This window comes from Coregonus lavaretus, assembly GCF_964263955.1.
Source record: "Coregonus lavaretus genome assembly, chromosome: 22".
Taxonomy (NCBI): domain Eukaryota; kingdom Metazoa; phylum Chordata; class Actinopteri; order Salmoniformes; family Salmonidae; genus Coregonus; species Coregonus lavaretus.
This window is the reverse complement of record NC_140009.1, coordinates 8,973,747-8,993,845: the sequence shown is the minus strand read 5'-3', so window position 1 is coordinate 8,993,845 and position 20,099 is coordinate 8,973,747. Positions and strand designations below refer to the sequence as shown.

The window sequence follows — 20,099 nt, the reverse complement described above, 5'->3', positions numbered from 1 at the left end:
GGTCAGTTTCTGATGGTAGGCCTATCTGTTCACGCCGATACATCCTGACAAAATACACACTATGACAGGCCTGCTAATGTGCCTTTCTGGACCTTGTAAACTGTCGAGAAAAGACCCATTACTGATCCAAATGGTTGCCTAATCAGGCCTAGGCTAGAGTATTATTATTTCGGAATGAAACATGCAAAATAATAATAAAAATAAAAACAAAAACATGCATTCAAAAAGGCAGGGCTTTTTAGCGGTTATTGAAATTCACTGCAGTTTAGACTATAATTATTTACTCACTAGGAAAAATATATAAAATCCATTATTGCAATGTGTTATAGCCTAGTTATGATCATTTTCTTGTCCCTAAAAAGCTTCATAAATTGGGGAGATTTTCGAGCTGGAGCGCAGCCTGGGGAGCACACTATCCTAGGCTACCTGTCATTTCATTATCTGATCAAATATATTTCACTGTGTAAATTAATTGGTTAGGCTATAGGCTATTCACTGCAGTATTAGGCCTAATATTTAGCTAATGAATTATGGGTTGCATACGCTTCTAACTTAGGCCACACATCTCTCGTCTATCTTCACGGTTCACTTCGCGCTTTTGCTTTTCAAATCCATTTTGGAATACCGACTGTCCAAACAGCAAGCTACAAGTGACCAAAATCGGATGTGTGTGTGTTCAGACAGCAGTCATTTTGCTGACATGGCTACGCTAGTTGTCATAGCAACGACGAGTGTGCGCGCAGTGGTTGTGTAGGCTGATTGGTAGTGGTGCTTGTGCTTCCCATCACTCAGAAGTTATGTAGCAAGCTAAGGTGACAACAATACCTGCCATGGACGTTTCCCAGTTGCTTTGAATGTTCAAAATCATAGTGTAAGAACACTTAAAGCCTCAAAACGAGTCCATTTTGGTTAGCCACAGCAGTCAACTAGCTAGCTAGGTAGCTGTTTAGCCTTCTAGCACATTCACAAATTTTTTGTAAATAATGACCAAGCTAGTTAGCTACCACATGTTCTTGTCAAACTGTCAACAGAGTAGCTAGCAAGAAACAAGATATGCCAAATAACAGTCTAAAAACACTTGAGGGCAAATAAATCCGATTTTACCACTCATGGCCAGGGATCAGATTTGTATCTGATTTCAAACCATGTATGAAAGCGGTTTGAAATGTGGCTTGAAATATCTGATTCCATGTGCTTTTTGGCTGTTCAGACTGCAGGAAAAATAACAGATTCTATCAGATATGTCAAAAAATAGGATTTTAGTCACTTCAAACTGCCAATGTGAACACTGCTTAAGAGACGTTTCACTCACCTGACAGTCAAAGTCCTGGAAGTTACGCCCATTCTGCAGAGAGAAGAGAAGAACAATTAGATGTATTTAAGTCATAAACGAGGGCCAGGTCTTTTTTTGTTTGTTTTTTGATTGAACGGGATCTTAAGCACTTAGAAATCCGTAACATACATGTATTGTACGAATTGACATTCGGAACATATCATGTGAAATGGATGAAGTTGTGACACATTTTGGGGACCCGTTTTGGCTCACGAGTGCTACTTTCAAAACTACTGGCTGAAATTATATAAAACATTTATAAAGTTTCTTTAATCTTCTAGAGAGCGAGCAAAAGAGAAAGCACATGTGGGTAAAAAGCTCCTCTTCTCACTTAGTCCCCCTCTTTCTGCTCCAAGGCCTGCTGAAGAGTCTGTAGAGCCAGAGGGCAACAAGAGCCATCTTAGATCAATGTGTGGAGTAGATTACGTCTAGTGGCTGATGCCAGGGCCTGCCTGCCTCTCTCTCTCTCGCTCCGTCTCGCTGTGTGTGTGTGTGCTCCCAGCACTGTGGAGGACACCCTGTGTTCTCAGTGTGTCATTACTGTCCTCCTACTGAGCTCCCACCCACCCACCCTCATCATTAGCAGTGATGTACTGCTGGAGCGGAGAGTGGAGACACTGAGCAGATGTCGCTGAGGAGCTAATACAGGATCATTACTGCCATTAAGACCTTTACACGGGCACAACGCGCACACACACACACACACACACGCACACACACACACACACACACACTCCCCACTACAGTCAGTCAGGCCCTTTCATTCTAACAAGGCAGGGTCAAGGGGTTTATGATTTGCAGAGTGGTTCAAGTGCCTCAGCCACCCACCATAGTGTAGTGAGCAAAGTGGGACAATGTTTTGAAACTTTAAATGGCTGATTCACTGTGATATCAAACACAGCGCAGCTAAGCAAGCCCTCTTCCTGGCAATGTAAACAACCTTACATCAGCTCCCAGTATCTGCTAGCTACCACTATAGTCTAATCTAATCTGCCATCACATCTAATAACATCTCATATCCATCTAATTTTGTTTCAGTCTAATTTCATATCAGCCTCTCTCTCTCCTCTCCCCCAGCGATCGACTTGGGCAGGAGCTCACCGGAGCTGAGTACCGGCACCTCAAATGTTCTAGTGCTGGAGCTCCTGCACGTAAATATAAACAGTACCGGCACCCAAAATGAGTACCGGCACCTATTTTCAGTCCAAGTCAAGCACTGCTCTCCCCTATATCACTTCCCCCCCCTGCAGCACCTCCAGCCCCACCACCACGTACCCCAGCCAGAGTCTGGTTTCCCTGGGTAACCAGCAGCAGCAGCACCCTGGGGCCTGGCAGGCAGATAGATCTACTCCTTTAGTTACATTTGATCAATGCGGAGAATGCAGACTGACTGAACGGCAGAGCCGTGCAGTGACCCTCTGTTCATATGCTGGTGCTGAGCTGATCAGGCCAGGCTAGTGACCGGTGAACCTATTTGTGGGAGTAAAGGAGTGTGTTTGTTCTTCCTGTCCACTCACCTTATCTGTGAGCAGGGGCTTGATCTCAGTCAGCTGCACGTCCTGGAGCTCATCCATCTCAACTTAGGTCTGACAGCTGTCAATCACACCTGATGGAGACAGAGAGAGAAGTGTATCAGTCTTCTTCACAGGAAGCAGTAGTAAGCTCCTACTACCACCACCAATTTATTTCCCTGACTTCAACGCCCTGAGTGATATCCTCTATCCTGCCAGCATCAATAGAAGTCTGAGGAGGAGGAGAGCAAACTCAAAAACTGATCAGGAGAAACCAAGAGAGAAACAACAGCGGGCTCCGTTGCCATGGACACCAAGTGTCCTCTTGACATTGTTCACTAGATAGGAACAGGATACTGTAATGGTGGATTAGGATGTGTTGACTGGAGCTCTGCTACACACAGAAAGGGAGCAGAACTGGGAAGGGACAGAGCAGGAAGAATCCTGTTAAGGAGAGATGAGGACATAGATAGCTGATGTCCTGACATGGAGAGGAAGCATTGATGTAGTAGTACGGACACCCATCTAACGCCTGGCTGTGAATTGTCACTATAATAACTCCCACAGTTCTATTTTATAACAAATGTAAATGAGATTCAAATCGCAATAGTAGCCTAGCTACTCAAGAAGTCAGAATCCCTAAATGGATACTAGTATGACGGATTTCAGCCATTCACTGGCAGACATTTTCCACTGAACACTAACAGTGCACCAAAATAGTTCCCATATTATTGCACAGAGGGTGCAATAAGAAAGGGAAAATAAATGATGTGCGTTGTGTGCAGTTAGCATGTCAACGCCGTACTCAGACAGCGAACCTCATCTCCCTCCCCATGGGGCGTCATTGGAGACAGTCCCTTGTCCTGTCGCAGTAGGGGAGCATGTGACAGCGTGTCATCACTGTGTGGCCAACGTCTGAACGCTACAGTAGTGGTGAAATGAGCCAGAACAGAACCAACAAGACAAGGATCTAGCAAACAGCCCTGGGATCACATGAGGTGGATGTCATCCTTACGGTCATGATGAATGTCCTGTGGTTTATTGAGTGCTCCCCTTTCTCTCAGTGCTGCCATGTCTTTTTAGTGAACGTTGCCAAGTCTGTCCCAGTTCTAAATCTAATTATGCGTGGGGTAGATGAGGACTCATTGTGTAGAGCCAGCGCAAGATGAAAGCTTGTCAGCATGCCTCTGTCTCACACGGTCTCCCTGGAAGACATTTTTCAGACAGAAAACAAGGGATTTGAAAGTGTGGGCTGAAAATAGAATGTATCTTTGATGGGAGCTTTGACGAAGAGCTCTTCAGCAGAGAAGTCAGAGCCTACCACTCAAATAGGTCTCTTTCTATAGTATTGATTGAATTACAAACAGGCAGGAAAACCAAACCTGTGAAGCCCACTAACAGGAAGCTATAAGTGGACGGAGGGCAAAGCAACATCTCCTTACAATCTCTCTCAACTAAAACCAGATCAGCCAAGCATACTGGAGACTGGAGGAGAGTAGGTAATATACCAGGAGGGGGACGGATCCAAAACGTCCTTCAATGTGACACGAAGCTGAAAGGAAGACAAACAAAGCCAAGACATGTAGTGGCTGATGATGGATGCGCTTGCTGACCCAGGAGATGACGGTTACCATGACTCTGCCTGCAGCTTACCTGCCTGCACACTACTTACAGATCACTGGAGATGCTCTGAACGAAGCAGCTATTATTTCTCCCACCACGTTAGATCAGCTCAATTACTATGTTTAAGTGATTCGCTTTTCAGGAAGAGTGGAATGAAGTCGATGGCAGCCAAGCACAAAGACATCACAGTGTAAGACAACACGGGACGAGAGCAGAAAAGACTGATGTGGACATCCTGGGCTGCCGCGGTAACACATGGTCTGCGGTTGTGAGGCCGGTTGGACGTACTGCCAAATTCTCTAAAACAACGTTGGAGGCAGCTTATTGTAGAGAAATGAACATTCAATTATCTGGCAACAGCTCTGGTGGACATTCCTGCAGTCAGCATGCCAACTGCACTCTCCCTCAAAACTTGAGACATCTGTGGCATTGTGGTGTGTGACAAAACTGCACATTTTAGAGTGGCATTTTATTGTCCCCAGCACAGGTGCACCTGTGTAATGATCATGCGGTTTAATCAGCTTCTTGATATGCCACACCTGTCCGGTGGATGTATTCTCTTGGCACAGGAGAAATGCTCACTAACAGGGATGTATTCTCTTGGCACAGGAGAAATGCTCACTAACAGGGATGTATTCTCTTGGCACAGGAGAAATGCTCACTAACAGGGATGTATTCTCTTGGCACAGGGGAAATGCTCACTAACAGGGATGTAAACAAATTTGTGCACAACATTTGAGAGCTTTTTGTTCATATGGAACATTTCTGGGATCTTTTATTTCAGCTCATGAAACATTGGACCCACACAGTCATCTAGTGTGTGTGTATATATACAATCATTGGAGAGCACACGCAATGCTGGTGCAGGACATGTGGCATACAAAGTTACAATTATAGGCTAGCGAATTTGAAATATAATAGGGCCTATTTAAAATAATTATAATTAGTAGGCATGATCTTTGATAATACGTTGTGTGACGTGCGTACTACCCTGATCTCTCCATTGCTGCTTTATTCATTCCTCACTCTCAACAGTTAAACGAAATGAGCTTCGTCATCATTGTAATGACATGTTTGAATAATATAGTACTAGAATAAGTCACACCTTCTCTCTCTTTCAAACTCATTGAGTTATTTTGGCTGCTGTATTTAACGTTCAGCAAACAAGAGCAAGCTTGCATCCCTCTTCGAATAGTCTATTAGTATAAGAAATTATCGAAAATATATCCAACAAGCTATTCTAGTCTAGCTTTTCCTGGGAAAGCAGGTGCACATTGCACAAGAGAACACTGCAGAGGCTATAGCTAAGGTAGAAGCTTATGCATATTAACCCATCATTCATTAGCTAAATATAAGGCTAAAACTGCATTGAATGTATTCCCTGAAAGAGGTATGCTAGGACATCTATCTATCTATCTTGAACAGGATTATCTATTTTGGATGCAATTTGAATGGAATTTATGGAGAGAGAAAGAGAGTGCTCGCGTGTGCACTGATTTAATACTATCAGGCCAGAGACCCCAGCACCCCCCCCCCCCCCTCCAAAAAGTGGCATTTCATTTCTGACTTTCATTAATTTGCATGTCCAGCCCTTATATTTAGCCTCAAAATTAAGTGTTTTAACATGTTCTATTCAAAACAATCAGGGCTACTAAATTTGTTTGAAAAAAGAGTTGCATTCATACGTTTTGACAAATGTCAATGAATATCCAACAAGTCAGTGAGTTTGGAGTTTGTGACAGCAACTATGTGAGCTTATTACAGTATCATAGACACTATGTCCTGGGATTTCCTATGATCGTCTATGTATCGAACCATTCGAACTCTACAGATGTTTTTGTAAAAAGACCCAGCCTGGGCCCCTTCAGGATCCGCCCCTTGTCTCACGAGCCCTACCAGCCTGCTAACGTTACATTAGCACTGAATGAGTTAGCCAGTTGCTATCAACACCTAGCTTACAGCTACATTAAAGTACACCAGTTTTGGAAATATATAACGTCATCTAACCAAACATCAAAGAACGTTAACTGAATATAGCTATCTAAAATGGATAGATTCCAGATGTCAGTCAACTAGCGTGCTACCACTAAGTAAGTTGGAAGAAGTTACAAAACTCATGTAGCCTACAGTCGTGGTCAAAAGTTTTGAGAATGACACAAGTATTGGTCTTCACAAAGTTCGTTGCTTCAGTGTTATGAGATATTTTTGTCAGATGTTACTATGGTATACTGAAGTATAATTACAAGCATTCCACAAGTGTCAAAGGCTTTTATTGACAACTACATTAAGTTTATGCAAAGAGTCAATATTTGCAGTGTGGACCCTTCTTTTTCAAGACCTCTGCAATCCGCCCTGGCATGCTGTCAATTAACTTCTGGGCCACATCCTGACGGATGGCAGCCCATTCTTGCATAATCAATGCTTGGAGTTTGTCAGAATTTGTGGGGTTTTTTTTTGTCCACCCGCCTCATGCTGGAAAAGGCATTGGTCGTCACCAAACTGTTCTTGGACGGTTGGGAGAAGTTGCTCTCGGAGGATGTGTTGGTACCATTCTTTATTCATGGCTGTGTTCTTAGGCAAAATTGTGAGAGTGAGCCCACTCCTTTGGCTGAGAAGCAACCCCACACATGAATGGTCTCAGGATGCTTTACTGTTGGCATGACCCAGGACTGATGGTAGCGCTCACCTTGTCTTCTCCGGACAAGGTGTTTTCCGGATGACCCAAACAATCGGAAAGGGGATTCATCAGAGAACATGACTTTACCCCAGTCCTCAGCAATCCAATCCCTGTACCTTTTGCAGAATATCAGTCTGTCCCTGATGTTTTTCCTGGAGAGAAGTGGCTTCTTTGCTGCCCTTTTTGACACCAGGCCATCCTCCAAAAGTCTTCGCCTCACTGTGCGTGCAGATGCACTCACACCTGCCTGCTGCTATTCCTGAGCAAGCTCTGCACTGGTGGTGCCTCGATCCCGCTGCTGAATCATCTTTAGGAGGGTCCTGGTGCTTGCTGGACTTTCTTGGGCGCCCTGATGCCTTCTTCACAACAATTGAACCTCTCTCCTTGAAGTTCTTGATGATCTGTAAATGGTTGATTTAGGTGCAATCTTACTAGCAGCAATATCCTTGCCTGTGAAGCACTTATTGTGCAAAGCAATGATGACGGCACGTGTTTCCTTGCAGGTAACCATGGTTAACAGAGGAAGAACAATGATTTCAAGCACCACCCTCCTTTTAAAGCTTCCAGTCTGTTATTCTAACTCAATCAGCATGACAGAGTGATCTCCAGCCTTGTCCTCGTCAACACTCTCACCTGTGTTAACGAGATAATCACTGACATGATGGCAGCTGGTCCTTTTGTGGCAGGGCTGAAATGCAGTGGAAATGTTTTTGGGGGATTAAGTCAATTTTCATGGCAAAGAAGGACTTTGCAATTAATTGCAATTCATCTGATCACTCTTCATGACATTCTGGAGTATATGCAAATTGCCATCATCAAAACTGAGGCAGCAGACTTTGTGAAAATTAGTATTTGTGTCATTCTCAAAACTTTTGACCACGACTGTACTTCACAGAGAACATGCCAAAAAGTTGACAAAACAAAAAAAGAGAACAGACGAGGTTCCACCGTTACACAATTAGAGCAAGCAGGTACGATTCTCTTTGGTTTTGAGCCCACGGCAAGAAGGCACCAGAGCCTGCAGTGTTGAAGGGTTCCCCCTAGATATCACAGCCACAAAGTATGTGAAGATCAAGAGGTGTTGCTAACGTTAGCCAGCCTGAGCTAGCTACCGAGCTATCATACGAACTCGGTAGCACAGAGTAGATCCTCCATATGACTTTGAGAAATAGTGCATTGTGGGTGCATTCGAAGATATCCGGACATAAGTTAAATATAAAAAATGTAAAAACAACTACGTTTGTAGTTATAGGTAAGCAGATCGTGACTACAACTAAGTAACTAAGACTGACCACACGGTGTTGTTACTTTGGTGAGTAAAAACGCATCCTTCCTACCCTTTAAAAACAACGATGTTTGAGTGATAGGCTGTTTTAAAAACTGTGCAGCTTATATTTTTAAGTAAAAGAATGTGACCCCTGAAAGCCAGATGGCGATGTGTAAATTAGGCATGCATAGGCTATGCTGCAGCAAATGTACCTGTCGCAAAAAAACAAAAAAAACGCTGATGAGATGATACATATGAGATGCGCTGTCTGTCCCCACCCTGAGCATTGATGATTGATCATGCAGATAGCAGAGCAAAGAAGGCCGTAGAGAAGCCAGATTTAGACATGGCATATAATTTAACAATTCCATTTCACATCATGCTGTTTATAGAAATAATTTATTATATTTTACCGGTTTCTCAGTTATTTATCCCGGGAAACGGGAGTGGGTTTGGGTGGGAAATCTCTGTAAATCAATGTAACCCGGTTCCCACAATTAAACCCTAGTCTTGAGCTCCGCAGCAACAGAGACACTGTCCCAAGATATGAGCCGTGGATGAGTCGGTCAGTGATGGTGGAATAACACAAACTAACACGCACCCACACACAGCTGCAATCCCTTTAACCATGGTATACACACGACATGACTGAGATGACCTTTTCCCATGACAACAAGTCAATCACAAACCCTGTTATTGCCATACACACTAATGTCCTGTCCATGCCCATGTGTACCACAGTCTTTCCAAATCAGGTTATGGAGCTCACGTGTCATCAACTGTAATCTAATATGGCCTTATTCTCAGCAAGGAAGAATAAGAAGAGATGAACACGTCAGCTGAGTTGATAAATAATGGAGTTTGAGAAAAGCAGTTGACAGAGTAGCAGGGCTCGACATTAACGCCTTGTCATCTTATCCAGGACAAGCTGAAAAATAAGTCGGACAAGAAGAATATAGATTTAAGTTGTCGAAATGGACAAGTAAAACATTTCACAAAAATTACAATATCAAAACAATTACTCCTGCCAGTTTGGATCAGAGGCCAACATTTGAATAATATTGAAATATATTTTGATGTACATAAATACAAAAGCCTACATGTCAAAGTACAGGTGATATTAATATTGGCTACAGCCTCATGTCCAAACACCAGAAAATGTAGCCAAACTTTAATTAGATTTTTAATTACATAAATATAGGCTAAACGCCAGTCATGTTTGACAAATATAATGAAGGACAATTAACATTAACGTCTAAAAGGCTTGATTATGTCAAGGCACAGTTGGTTCAGATCAAATTGTCACAAGACCAGAGAGTGAAGGACAGTGCCTGTTGCGCACCGCACATCACCCACCTTGAATCTGAGCGGTGGTGGTCAGCATTTTGAAACTATTTAACCATAAACTTTGTTTAAAACCTGGACTTTTTATGTCATTTTATGAAGCATGTCTTACCTTGTTTCAAAGTAGCCTAGCCAAAATACAACCATAGAAATGTTGAGGGAACAATCTTATATAAACACTTAATATGTCATTGAAACCAGCATTTCACTAATGTTCCATTGGTTTTCAAATCAACATTCTTTCATTGTCCAGCAGCCAAGACATAATCCTAGTCATATTAGTAACCCATCCTAGTTGTTGCTATTAGATTCTCCCTCTTTCTAAGATTCTAATGGAGTATTTTCATCTCTGTCACATGAAATCGCTCGTGCATGCTGTGCGCTTTTGAGAACGGTGTTTTCCCAGTAATTGCATTTTGGAACATTCGTGCATATGCCTATAATAGCCAGCTGCCATGTGCACATTGTTGAGCTTATAATATGAAGAAATAAAACTTTATCAACATTTTTAACTAAACGGTCTGATCTGTTGCATTAGCCTCATTGCTTTAAAAAAAAGTATGTGCAGTGGTTGTATGAATTTTGAATCTGTCGTCCGAGAAAGTACTTTTTATTGTCTGTGGGACGACGGGATGCCCTTATTTCCGAGCCCTGGAGGGAATTATTTTATAAAGACATAGAAAGTATTTGGTTGTAATTGTAATGTTGCAATATTTTATAGGCTACCAAGGGTGGCCAACCATCCTGCAGGAGAGCCTTAAAGGGACAGTGTTGTGTTTTGAGACAGGTTTGAATATGCAAAGAAGCCAATAGGCAGAGTGTAGCCTAAACTTTTGTCCGATTGTTTAATGTTCAACAATATTGTAATGCATTTTATTTTCTAAAGTGGTTCCTTGCAGCGACTTGAGCTTTTGGATAAGCAAAATAATAATAGTCGGCCCTACTTGTCCGAAGGACAAGTGGCTAAAAACATGTTAGTCAAGCCCTGGAGTAGGGGGGGGTCACAGCCATGGCTATGGGAGGACATCGGTGAGACTCCAGTGCAGACAGTACTACTGTAATATAGGCCTTTCCCTGACAGTCCCCAGATCTGCCCAGCACTGAGCATAGTAGCCTAGTTCATAAATACTAGATCAGAGGAATCGTCAGTCAGCATTCTTTAGCAAGCCTAAAGACATTAGATATGGATCCCCAATCACTGTCTGTAATGACAGAGATACAGACATGCAGAGAAACAGACATGCAGAGAAATCTGATTAGTCTTATTGAGAGACATAGATCACGGCAACTCCTAACCCGATTTCTCAGACAGAGAGCCACGGCCCAGCTCAGCTCTGCTCCCCACACCGCACCCACCGAGCGCAACATCTGCCCGAACGGAACCTAAGTTGCCATGGTGACCAATCTTCGTCATCAGGTGCGAGAAGAGACGTCATTGGTTATCCCCATTCCCCAACCACACAATTAAAATATGGAGGACCTGCCTATAATAATACAAAAAAGGGAAATGAAGATTAACCAAAATTATAATAAAAAACTGTATGGAAATGGAAAAACTAGAGACTAGAGAGAGAGAAAAGAAGAGGAGAGAGAAGAGGGAAGAGAGGATAGAAGAGAGAAGTGAGAGGGGAGAGAAGAGAAGAGAGGGGAGAGAAGAGAGAAGTTAAAATCAGTGTAGATGAAGGGGAAGAGACAGGTTAATTAAGGATTTTTAAGCCTTGAAACAATTGAGATATGGATTGCGTATGTGTGGCATTGAGGGTGAATGGGCAAGACAACATATTTAAGTGCCTTTGAACGGGGTATGGTAGTAGGTGCCAGGCGCAGCAGTTTGTGTCAAGAACTGCAACGCTGCTGCGTTTTCACGCTCAACAGTTCCTGTGTATCATGAATGGTCTACATCCCAAAGGACATCCAGTCAACATAGGCCAGCATCCCTGTGGAACGCTTTTGATACCTTTTAGAGTCCATGCCCCGACGAATTGAAACAGTTGTGAGGGCAAAAGGGGTGGGGGGGTGCAGGAACTCAATATTCCTGGGGTCCAGCAAAGTTAAGGCAGTTATACATGTTTGTTTTTTTTGACATTACATTCATAACATATTAAGTGTGCGCGCTCAGGCCCCTACTCTACTACCACATATCTACAACACAAAATCCATGTGTACGTGTGTGTATAGTGCGTATGTTATCATGTTTTTGTATGCATGTGTCTGTGTTTGTGTTGCTTTACAGTCCCCGCTGTTCCATTAGGTATATTTTGATCTGTTTTTTAAATCTAATTTTACTGCTTGCATGAGTTACTTGATGTGGAATAGAGTTCCATGTAGTCATGGCTCTATGTAGTACTGCGCACCTCCCATAGTCTGATCTGGACATGGACTGTGAATAGACCTCTGGTGGCATGTCTTGTGGGGTATGCATGGGTGTCCGAGCTGTGTGCCAGTAGTTCAAACAGACGGCTCTATGCATTCAACATGTCAATACCTCTTACAAATACAAGTAGTGATGAAGTCAATCTCTCCTCCACTTTGTGCCAGGAGAGATTGACATGCATATGATTAATGTTAGCTCTCTCTGTACATCCAAGGGCCAGTTGTGCTGCCCTGTTCTGAGCCAATTGCAATTTTCTTAGGTCCCTCTTTGTGGCACCTGACCACACAACTGAACAGTAGTCCAGGTGCGACAAAACTAGGGCCTGTAGGACCTGCCTTGTTGATAGTACTGTTAAGAATGGAGAGCAACGCTTGAAATATTTAGGACTAACTTATTCCTTGCCACCCATTCTGAAGCTAACTGCAGCTCTTTGTTAAGTGTAGCAGTCATTTCAGTCGCTGTGGTAGCTGACGTGTATATTGTTGAGTCATCTGCATACATAGACACACTGGCTTTACTCAAAGTATTGTTAGTCAAGATTGAAAAAAGTAAGGGGCCTAGACAGCTGCCCTGGGGAATTCCTGATTCTACCTGGATTTTGTTGGAGAGGCTTCCATTAAAGAACACCCGCTGTGTTCTGTTAGACAGGTAACTCTTTATGCGCAATATAGCAGGGGGTGTAAAACCATAACATACACTACCGGTCAAAAGTTGTAGAACACCTACTCATTCAAGGGGTTTTCTTTCTTTTTACGATTTCCTACACTGTAGAATAATAGTGAAGACATCAAAACTATGAAATAACACACATGGACTCATGTAGTAACCAAAAAAAGTGTTAAATCAAAATATATTTTATATTTGAGATTCTTCAAATAGCCCCCCTTTGCCTTAATGACAGCTTTGCACACTTGGCAAAGCTGTAGGTAACAACACATCTGCCACACTGATCCTCAACACGGGGGCCCCTCAGGGGTGCGTGCTCAGTCCCCTCCTGTACTCTCTGTTCACCCATGACTGCATGGCCAGGCACGACTCCAACACCATCATTAAGTTTGCCGACGACACAACAGTGGTAGGCCTGATCACCGACAACGATGAGACAGCCTATAGGGAGGAGGTCAGAGATCTGGCCGTGTGGTGCCAGGACAACAACCTCTCCCTCAACGTGACCAAGACAAAGGAGATGATTGTGGACTACAGGAAAAAAAAGAGGACTGAGCACGCCCCCATTCTCATCGACGGGGCTGTAGTGGAACAGGTTGAGAGCTTCAAGTTCCTTGGTGTCCACATCACCAACGAACTATCATGGTCCAAACACACCAAGACAGTCGTGAAGAGGGCACGACAAAGCCTATTCCCCCTCAGGAGACTAAAAAGATTTGGCATGGGTCCTCAGATCCTCAAAAAATTCTACAGCTGCACCATCGAGAGCATCCTGACTGGTTGCATCACCGCCTGGTATGGCAACTGCTTGGCCTCTGACCGCAAGGCACTACAGAGGGTAGTGCGTACGGCCCAGTACATCACTGGGGCAAAGCTCCCTGCCATCCAGGACCTCTATACCAGGCGGTGTCAGAGGAAGGCCCTCAAAATTGTCAAAGACTCCAGTCACCCTAGTCATAGACTGTTCTCTCTGCTACCGCACGGCAAGCGGTACCGGAGTGCCAAGTCTAGGTCCAAAAGACTTCTCAACAGCTTCTACCCCCAAGCCATAAGACTCCTGAACAGCTAATCATGGCTACCCGGACTATTTGCACTGCCCCCCCACCCCATCCTTTTTACGCTGCTGCTACTCTGTTAAGTATTTATGCATAGTCACTTTAACTCTACCCACATGTACATATTACCTCAACTACCTCAACTAGCCGGTGCCCCCGCACATTGACTATGCAACGGTACCCCCCTGTATATATAGCCTCCCTACTGTCACTTTATTCTATTGTATATATAGCCTCCCTACTGTCACTTTATTTTTTACTTCTGCTCTTTTTTTCTCAACACTTTTTTGTTGTTGTTTTATTCTTACTTTTTTGTTTAAAATAAATGCACTGTTGGTTAAGGGCTGTAAGTAAGCATTTCACTGTAATGTCTGCACCTGTTGTATTCGGCGCATGTGACCAATAAAATTTGATTTGATTTGATTTGATTTGATTCTCTCAACCAGCTTCATGAGGTAGTCACCTTGAATACATTTGAATTAACAGGTGTGGCTTCTTAAAAAGTTAATTTGTGGAATTTCTTTCCTTCTTAATGTGTTTGAGCCAATCAGTTGTGTTGTGACAAGGTGGGGGGGAGGAAGACCCAGAGTTACCTCTGCTGCAGAGGATAAGTTAGAGTTAACAGCCTCAGAAATTGCAGCCCAAATAAATGCTTCATAGAGTTCAAGTAACAGACACATCTCAACATCAACTGTTCAGAGGGGACTGTGTGAATCAGGCCTTCATGGTCGAATTGCTGCAAAGAAACAACTACTAAAAGGACACCAAAATATTAGAAGAGACTTGCTTGGGCCAAGAAACACGAGCAACGGACATTAGACCGGAGTCCAAATTGGAGATTCTTGGTTCCAACCACCTTGTCTTTGTGAGACGCGGTGTGGGTGAATGGATGATCTCCACATGTGTAGTTCCCACCGTTAAGCATGGAGGAGGTGGTGTTATGGTGTGGGGGTGCATTGCTGGTGACACTGTCTGTGATTTATTTATAATTCAAGGCACACTTAACCAGCATGGCTACCACAGCATTCTGCAGCGATACGCCATTCCATCTGGTTTGGGCTTAGTGGGACTATCCTTTGTTTTTCAACAGGACAATGACCAAACACACCTCCAGGCTGTGTACGGGCTATTTTACCAAGAAGGAGAGTGATGGAGTGCTGCATCAGATGACCTGGCCTCCATAATCCTCTGACCTCAACCCAATTGAGATGGTTTGTGATGAGTCGGACCGCAGAGTGAGGGAAAAGCAGCCAACAAGTGCTCAGCATATGTGGGAACTCCTTCAAGACTGTTGGAAAAGCATTCCTCATGAAGCTGGTTGAGAGAACGCCAATAGTGTGCAAAGCAGTCATCAAGGCAAAAGGTGGCTATTTGAAGAATCTCTAATATATTTTGATTTGTTGAACACTTTTTTGGTTACTACACGATTCCATATGTGTTATTTCATAGTTTTGATGTCTTCACTGTTATTCTACAATGTAGAAAATAGTAAAAATAAAGAAAAACCCTTGAATGAGTAGGTGTTCTAAAACTTTTGACCGGTAGTATACGTTTTTCCAGCAACAAACTTTAATCGATAATGTCAAATGCCGCACTGAAGTCTAACAAAACAGCCCCCCCAATCTTGGAGGCTGCTGAGGGGAGGACGGCTCATAATGATGTCTGAAACGGAGTGAATGGAATGGCATCAAACACATGGATAACGTGTTTGATACCATTCCACTCAAGCCATTACCACGAGCCCATCCTCCCCAATGAAAGTGCCACCAACCTACTGTGATAGATGGAGGAAGAGGGCAAGTAATATGCAGCAGGTGGTTGTGGCTCTGGGAGCTGGGCGTGGCTCTGGGAGCTGGGCGTAGCTCTGGGAGCTGGGCAGGCAGGCGCTGCTGGAGTAATCTGGGAGCCTAATCACAGGGCTGATGGGCTCTATCACACTGCCCTGCAGGCCTGGGCAGCGGACAGGCCACAGGGGGGGAACAGAGTCAGGGAGGGGTGGAGGGACAGCACCACTCTGGCCATGCTAGTGGGTAATTACTTCCCTTCACTGGACCTAGACTGTGCAGTCAGAGTCCATTAGAATTTCTCTCCTGGACCGCTAGCAGTCTGCATCTGTGCTTAGAATGAGAAACTGTGCCAGCGGGGGCCCAGGGGACATAACAGGCTTCGGTTTCAGATCCTCGGGTCACTGGACCGGGTCCCCTAACCCCCCCCCCCAAAAAGAAAATGTTCAGCTGTCTGGGCATTTGTCAGACCAGTCTGACTGTTCCATTCCCTTGTGTTTGTGGCACGCTATGCCAAAAAGCTGGCAGTTTGTCTGGCTGCCACTGCGTGACTGGGGACAGATGCAAGCACCAGAGCCCCTGCGGTTAGGGCATCACAGATTTACACACACTTCTTTATTTTCCTAATCCTTAGATCATCTTCCATTGGAGATAATCATAGAAACAGAATCCCATGCTCGTAGGGAGGATTATATTTCTATGGCAGATAATATGTACGTATTCCCTGTCTTGGTCACCTCCTGAGTTAATTGAACTGTTTCAATTCAAACCAACTGTAATTCACTCTCATTGTCTTACGTCAGGTGGCGTCACTCCTACATGATGCTTTGCTGTGCTCTCTGGTGTCTGGTCCAGAAGGACTAAGGAAACACACAGGCCTACTATTCCCTGCATTTACTGATTAAAGTGACTATATATACACACAGTACCAGTCCAAAGTTGGGACACACCTCCCCATTCAAGGGTTTTTCTTTATTTTACTATTTTCTACATTGTAGAACAATAGTGAAGACATCAGAACTATGAAATAATACATATGGAATCATGTAGTAACCAAAATATAGTTTTGGAGGTGTCCTGTTGAAAAACAAATGATAGTCCCACTAAGCCCAAACCAGATGTGATGGCGTAATCGCTGCAGAATGCTGTGGTAGCCATGCTGGTTAAGTGTGCCTTGAATTCTAAATAAATCACAGAGTCTCACCAGCAAAGCACCCCCACACCATAACACCTCCTCCTCCTCCATGCTTTACGGTGGGAACTACACATGCGGAGATCATCCGTTCACCCACACCGCGTCTCACAAAGACACGCCGGTTAGAACTAAAAATCTCAAAATTTGGACTCCAGACCAGCAGAGGTAACTCTCGGTCTTCCATTCATGAGAGCCAGTTTCATCATAGCGCTTGATGGTTTTTGCGACTGCACTTGAAGAAAATGTAAAAGTTATTGAAATGTTCAATATTGACTGACCTTCATGTCTTAAAGTAATGATGGACTGTCGTTTCTCTTTGCTTATTTGAGCTGTTCTTGCCATAATATGGCCTTGGTCTTTTACCAAATAGGGCTATCTTCTGTATAGCCACCTACCTTGTCACAGCACAACTGATTGGCTGAAACGCATTAAGAAGGAAATAAATTCCACAAATTAACTGTTAAGAAGGCACACCTATTAATTGAAATGTATTCCAGGTGACTACCTCATGAAGCTGGTTGAAAGAATGCCAAGAATGTGCAAAGCTGTCATCAAGGCAAAGTGTCTCTATTTGAAGAACCAGGATGGTCACACACACACACACACACACACACACACGGCTACAAACAGATCAGGGAGTGTGAAACAGCCAGGCGACTGCCGTAAGCACTGAGGTGTTCCGTCTGTCAACCACGGCTGCTTCAGTAGATGGTGTATGGCCTGATATGATATCCAGTGTCACTGTACTATATTAAAGATGTATGGAGGCCAGGGGGGAGAGAGGGTGATGACAAACACCGGGGCTCTCTAGGCTCATTTACACACACACAGAGTTTTTTTTAGTTTTTTTATTTCACCTTTATTTAACCAGGTAAGCCAGTTGAGAACAAGTTCTCATTTACAACTGCGACCTGGCCAAGATAAAGCAAAGCAGTGCGATAAAAACAACAACAACAGAGTTACATATGGGGTAAAACAAAACAAAGTAAAAAAAAATACAACAGAAAATGTGTGCAAATGTAGCAAGTTATGGAGGTAAGGCAATAAATAGGCTATAGTGCAAAATAATTACAATTAGTATTAACACTGGAATGCTAGATGTGCAAGAGACTATGTGCAAATAGAGATACTGGGGTGCAAATGAGCAAAATAAATAACAATATAGGGATGAGGTAGTTGGGTGGGCTAATTTCAGATGGGCTGTGTACAGGTGCAGTGATCGGTAAGGTGCTCTGACAACTGATGCTTAAAGTTAGTGAGGGAGATAAGAGTCTCCAGCTTCAGAGATTTTTGCAATTCGTTCCAGTCATTGGCAGCAGAGAACTGGAAGGAATGGCGGCCAAAGGAGGTGTTGGCTTTGGGAATGACCAGTGAGATATACCTGCTGGAGCGCAGACTACGGGTGGGTGCTGCTATGGTGACCAATGAGCTAAGATAAGGCAGGGATTTGCCTAGCAGTGATTTATAGATGGCCTGGAGCCAGTGGGAGTCTCAGCTATGTGTGTGTGGTTCCCATTAGCATCACATTGTACGGAGGGGAAGAGACTAACAAAGGAAGCCTTATTCAACCCCTTTGTCTTTTAGTTTATTTCAAAAGGAGGACTGAACTGTCATTCCACAGATGCAGCTGGACCATGGGTATAGTTGGAGGGGTGGATTGTGAAGAAGAGACAGAAACTCCGATGCTACACTAACTGGATCACATGCAATATTCAACAGCCTCTCTGCAGCAGTGGAGGGTATCAAATCAAATTGTATTTGTCACATACAACAGGTGTAGACTAACAGTGAAATGCTTCCTTACAGGCCCTTCCCAACAACGCAGAGAGAAAAATAATAACACAAGGAATAAATAAACAATGAGTAATGATAACTTGGCTATATACACTGAGTTCCAGTACCAAGTCAATGTGCAGGGGTACGAGGTCATTGAGGTAGATATGTACATATAGGTAAGTGATTAGGCAACAGGATAGATAAAAAATAGTAGCAGCAGAGTATGTGAGGAGTCAAAAGAGATAGTTCAATAAGGGTCAACGCAGATAGTCCGGGTAGTTACTGGTGAACTGTTTAGTAGTCTTATGGCTTGGGGGTAGAAGCTGTTAAGGGTCCTGTTGGTTCCAGACTTGGTGCATTGGTACCGCTTGCCGTGCGGTAGCAGAGAGAACTTTCTATGACTTGGGTAGCTGGAGTCTGAACGTTAATAGGGGCCTTCCTCTGTCACCGTCTGGTATAGAGGTCCTGGATGGCAGGGAGCTCTGCCCCAGTGATGTACTGGGCTGTCCTGGTATAGAGGTCCTGGATGGCAGGGAGCTCTGCCCCAGTGATGTACTGGGCTGTCCTGGTATAGAGGTCCTGGATGGCAGGGAGCTCTGCCCCAGTGATGTACTGGGCTGTCCTGGTATAGAGGTCCTGGATGGCAGGGAGCTCTGCCCCAGTGATGTACTGGGCTGTCCTGGTATAGAGGTCCTGGATGGCAGGGAGCTCTGCCCCAGTGATGTACTGGGCCGTATGCAATACCCTCTGTAACACCTTACGGTGGGATGCCAAGCAGTTGCCATACCAGGCGGTGATGCAGCCAGTCAGGATGCTCTTAATGGTGCAGCTGTAGAACTTTGAGGATCTGAGGACCCATGCCAAATCTTTTCAGTCTCCTGAGGGGGAAGAGGCATTGTCGTGCCTTATTCACAATTGTGTTGGTGTGTTTGGACCATGATCATGATGTGGACACTGGAAACTTGAAGGTCTCGACCTGCTCCACCACAGCTCTGACGATGTGGATGGGGGCGTGCTCATCGTTGTTGGCGATCAGGCCTACCACTGTTATGTCGTCAGCAAACTTGAAATGTGTTGGAGTCGTGTGCGGCCACGCAGTCGTGGGTGAACAAGGAGTACAGGAGGGAACTGAGCACACACCCTGAGGGGCCCCCTGTGTTGAGGGTCAGTGTGGCGGATGTGTTGTTGCCTACCCTCACCACCTGGGGGCAGACCGTCAGGAAGTCCAGGATCCAGTTGTTCAGTCCCAGGGTCCTGAGCTTAGTGATGAGCTTGGAGCTGACTATGGTGCTGAACGCTGAGCTGTAGTCAATGAACAGCATTTTCACATAAGTGGTCCTCTTGTCCAGGTGGGAGAGGGCAGTGTGGAGTGCAATAGAGATTGCGTCATCTGTGGATCAGTTGGGGTGGTATGCGAAATAGAGTGGGTCCAGGATGTCTGGGATGATGGTGTTGTGTTGATGTGAGCCATGACCAGCCTTTCAAAGCATTTCA

General features: G+C 44.3%; 1 protein-coding gene across 1 annotated transcript in view; it reads right to left on the bottom strand.

Annotated features, from left to right (window-relative positions):
* LOC311149490 (protein NDRG3-like) overlaps positions 1–20,099 on the bottom strand; it is a gene marked incomplete at its 3' end in the record, with an annotated part of 63,478 nt that overhangs the window by 39,653 nt on the left and 3,726 nt on the right. The window contains exons 2-3 of the mRNA XM_084186681.1: positions 2,851–2,939; positions 1,313–1,345 (exon numbers count right to left, since the gene is read on the bottom strand). Coding sequence (XP_084042807.1) covers positions 1,313–1,345; positions 2,851–2,907 — 90 coding nt within the window. The 5' untranslated portion in view covers positions 2,908–2,939. The remainder of the gene's footprint in view (positions 1–1,312; positions 1,346–2,850; positions 2,940–20,099) is intronic.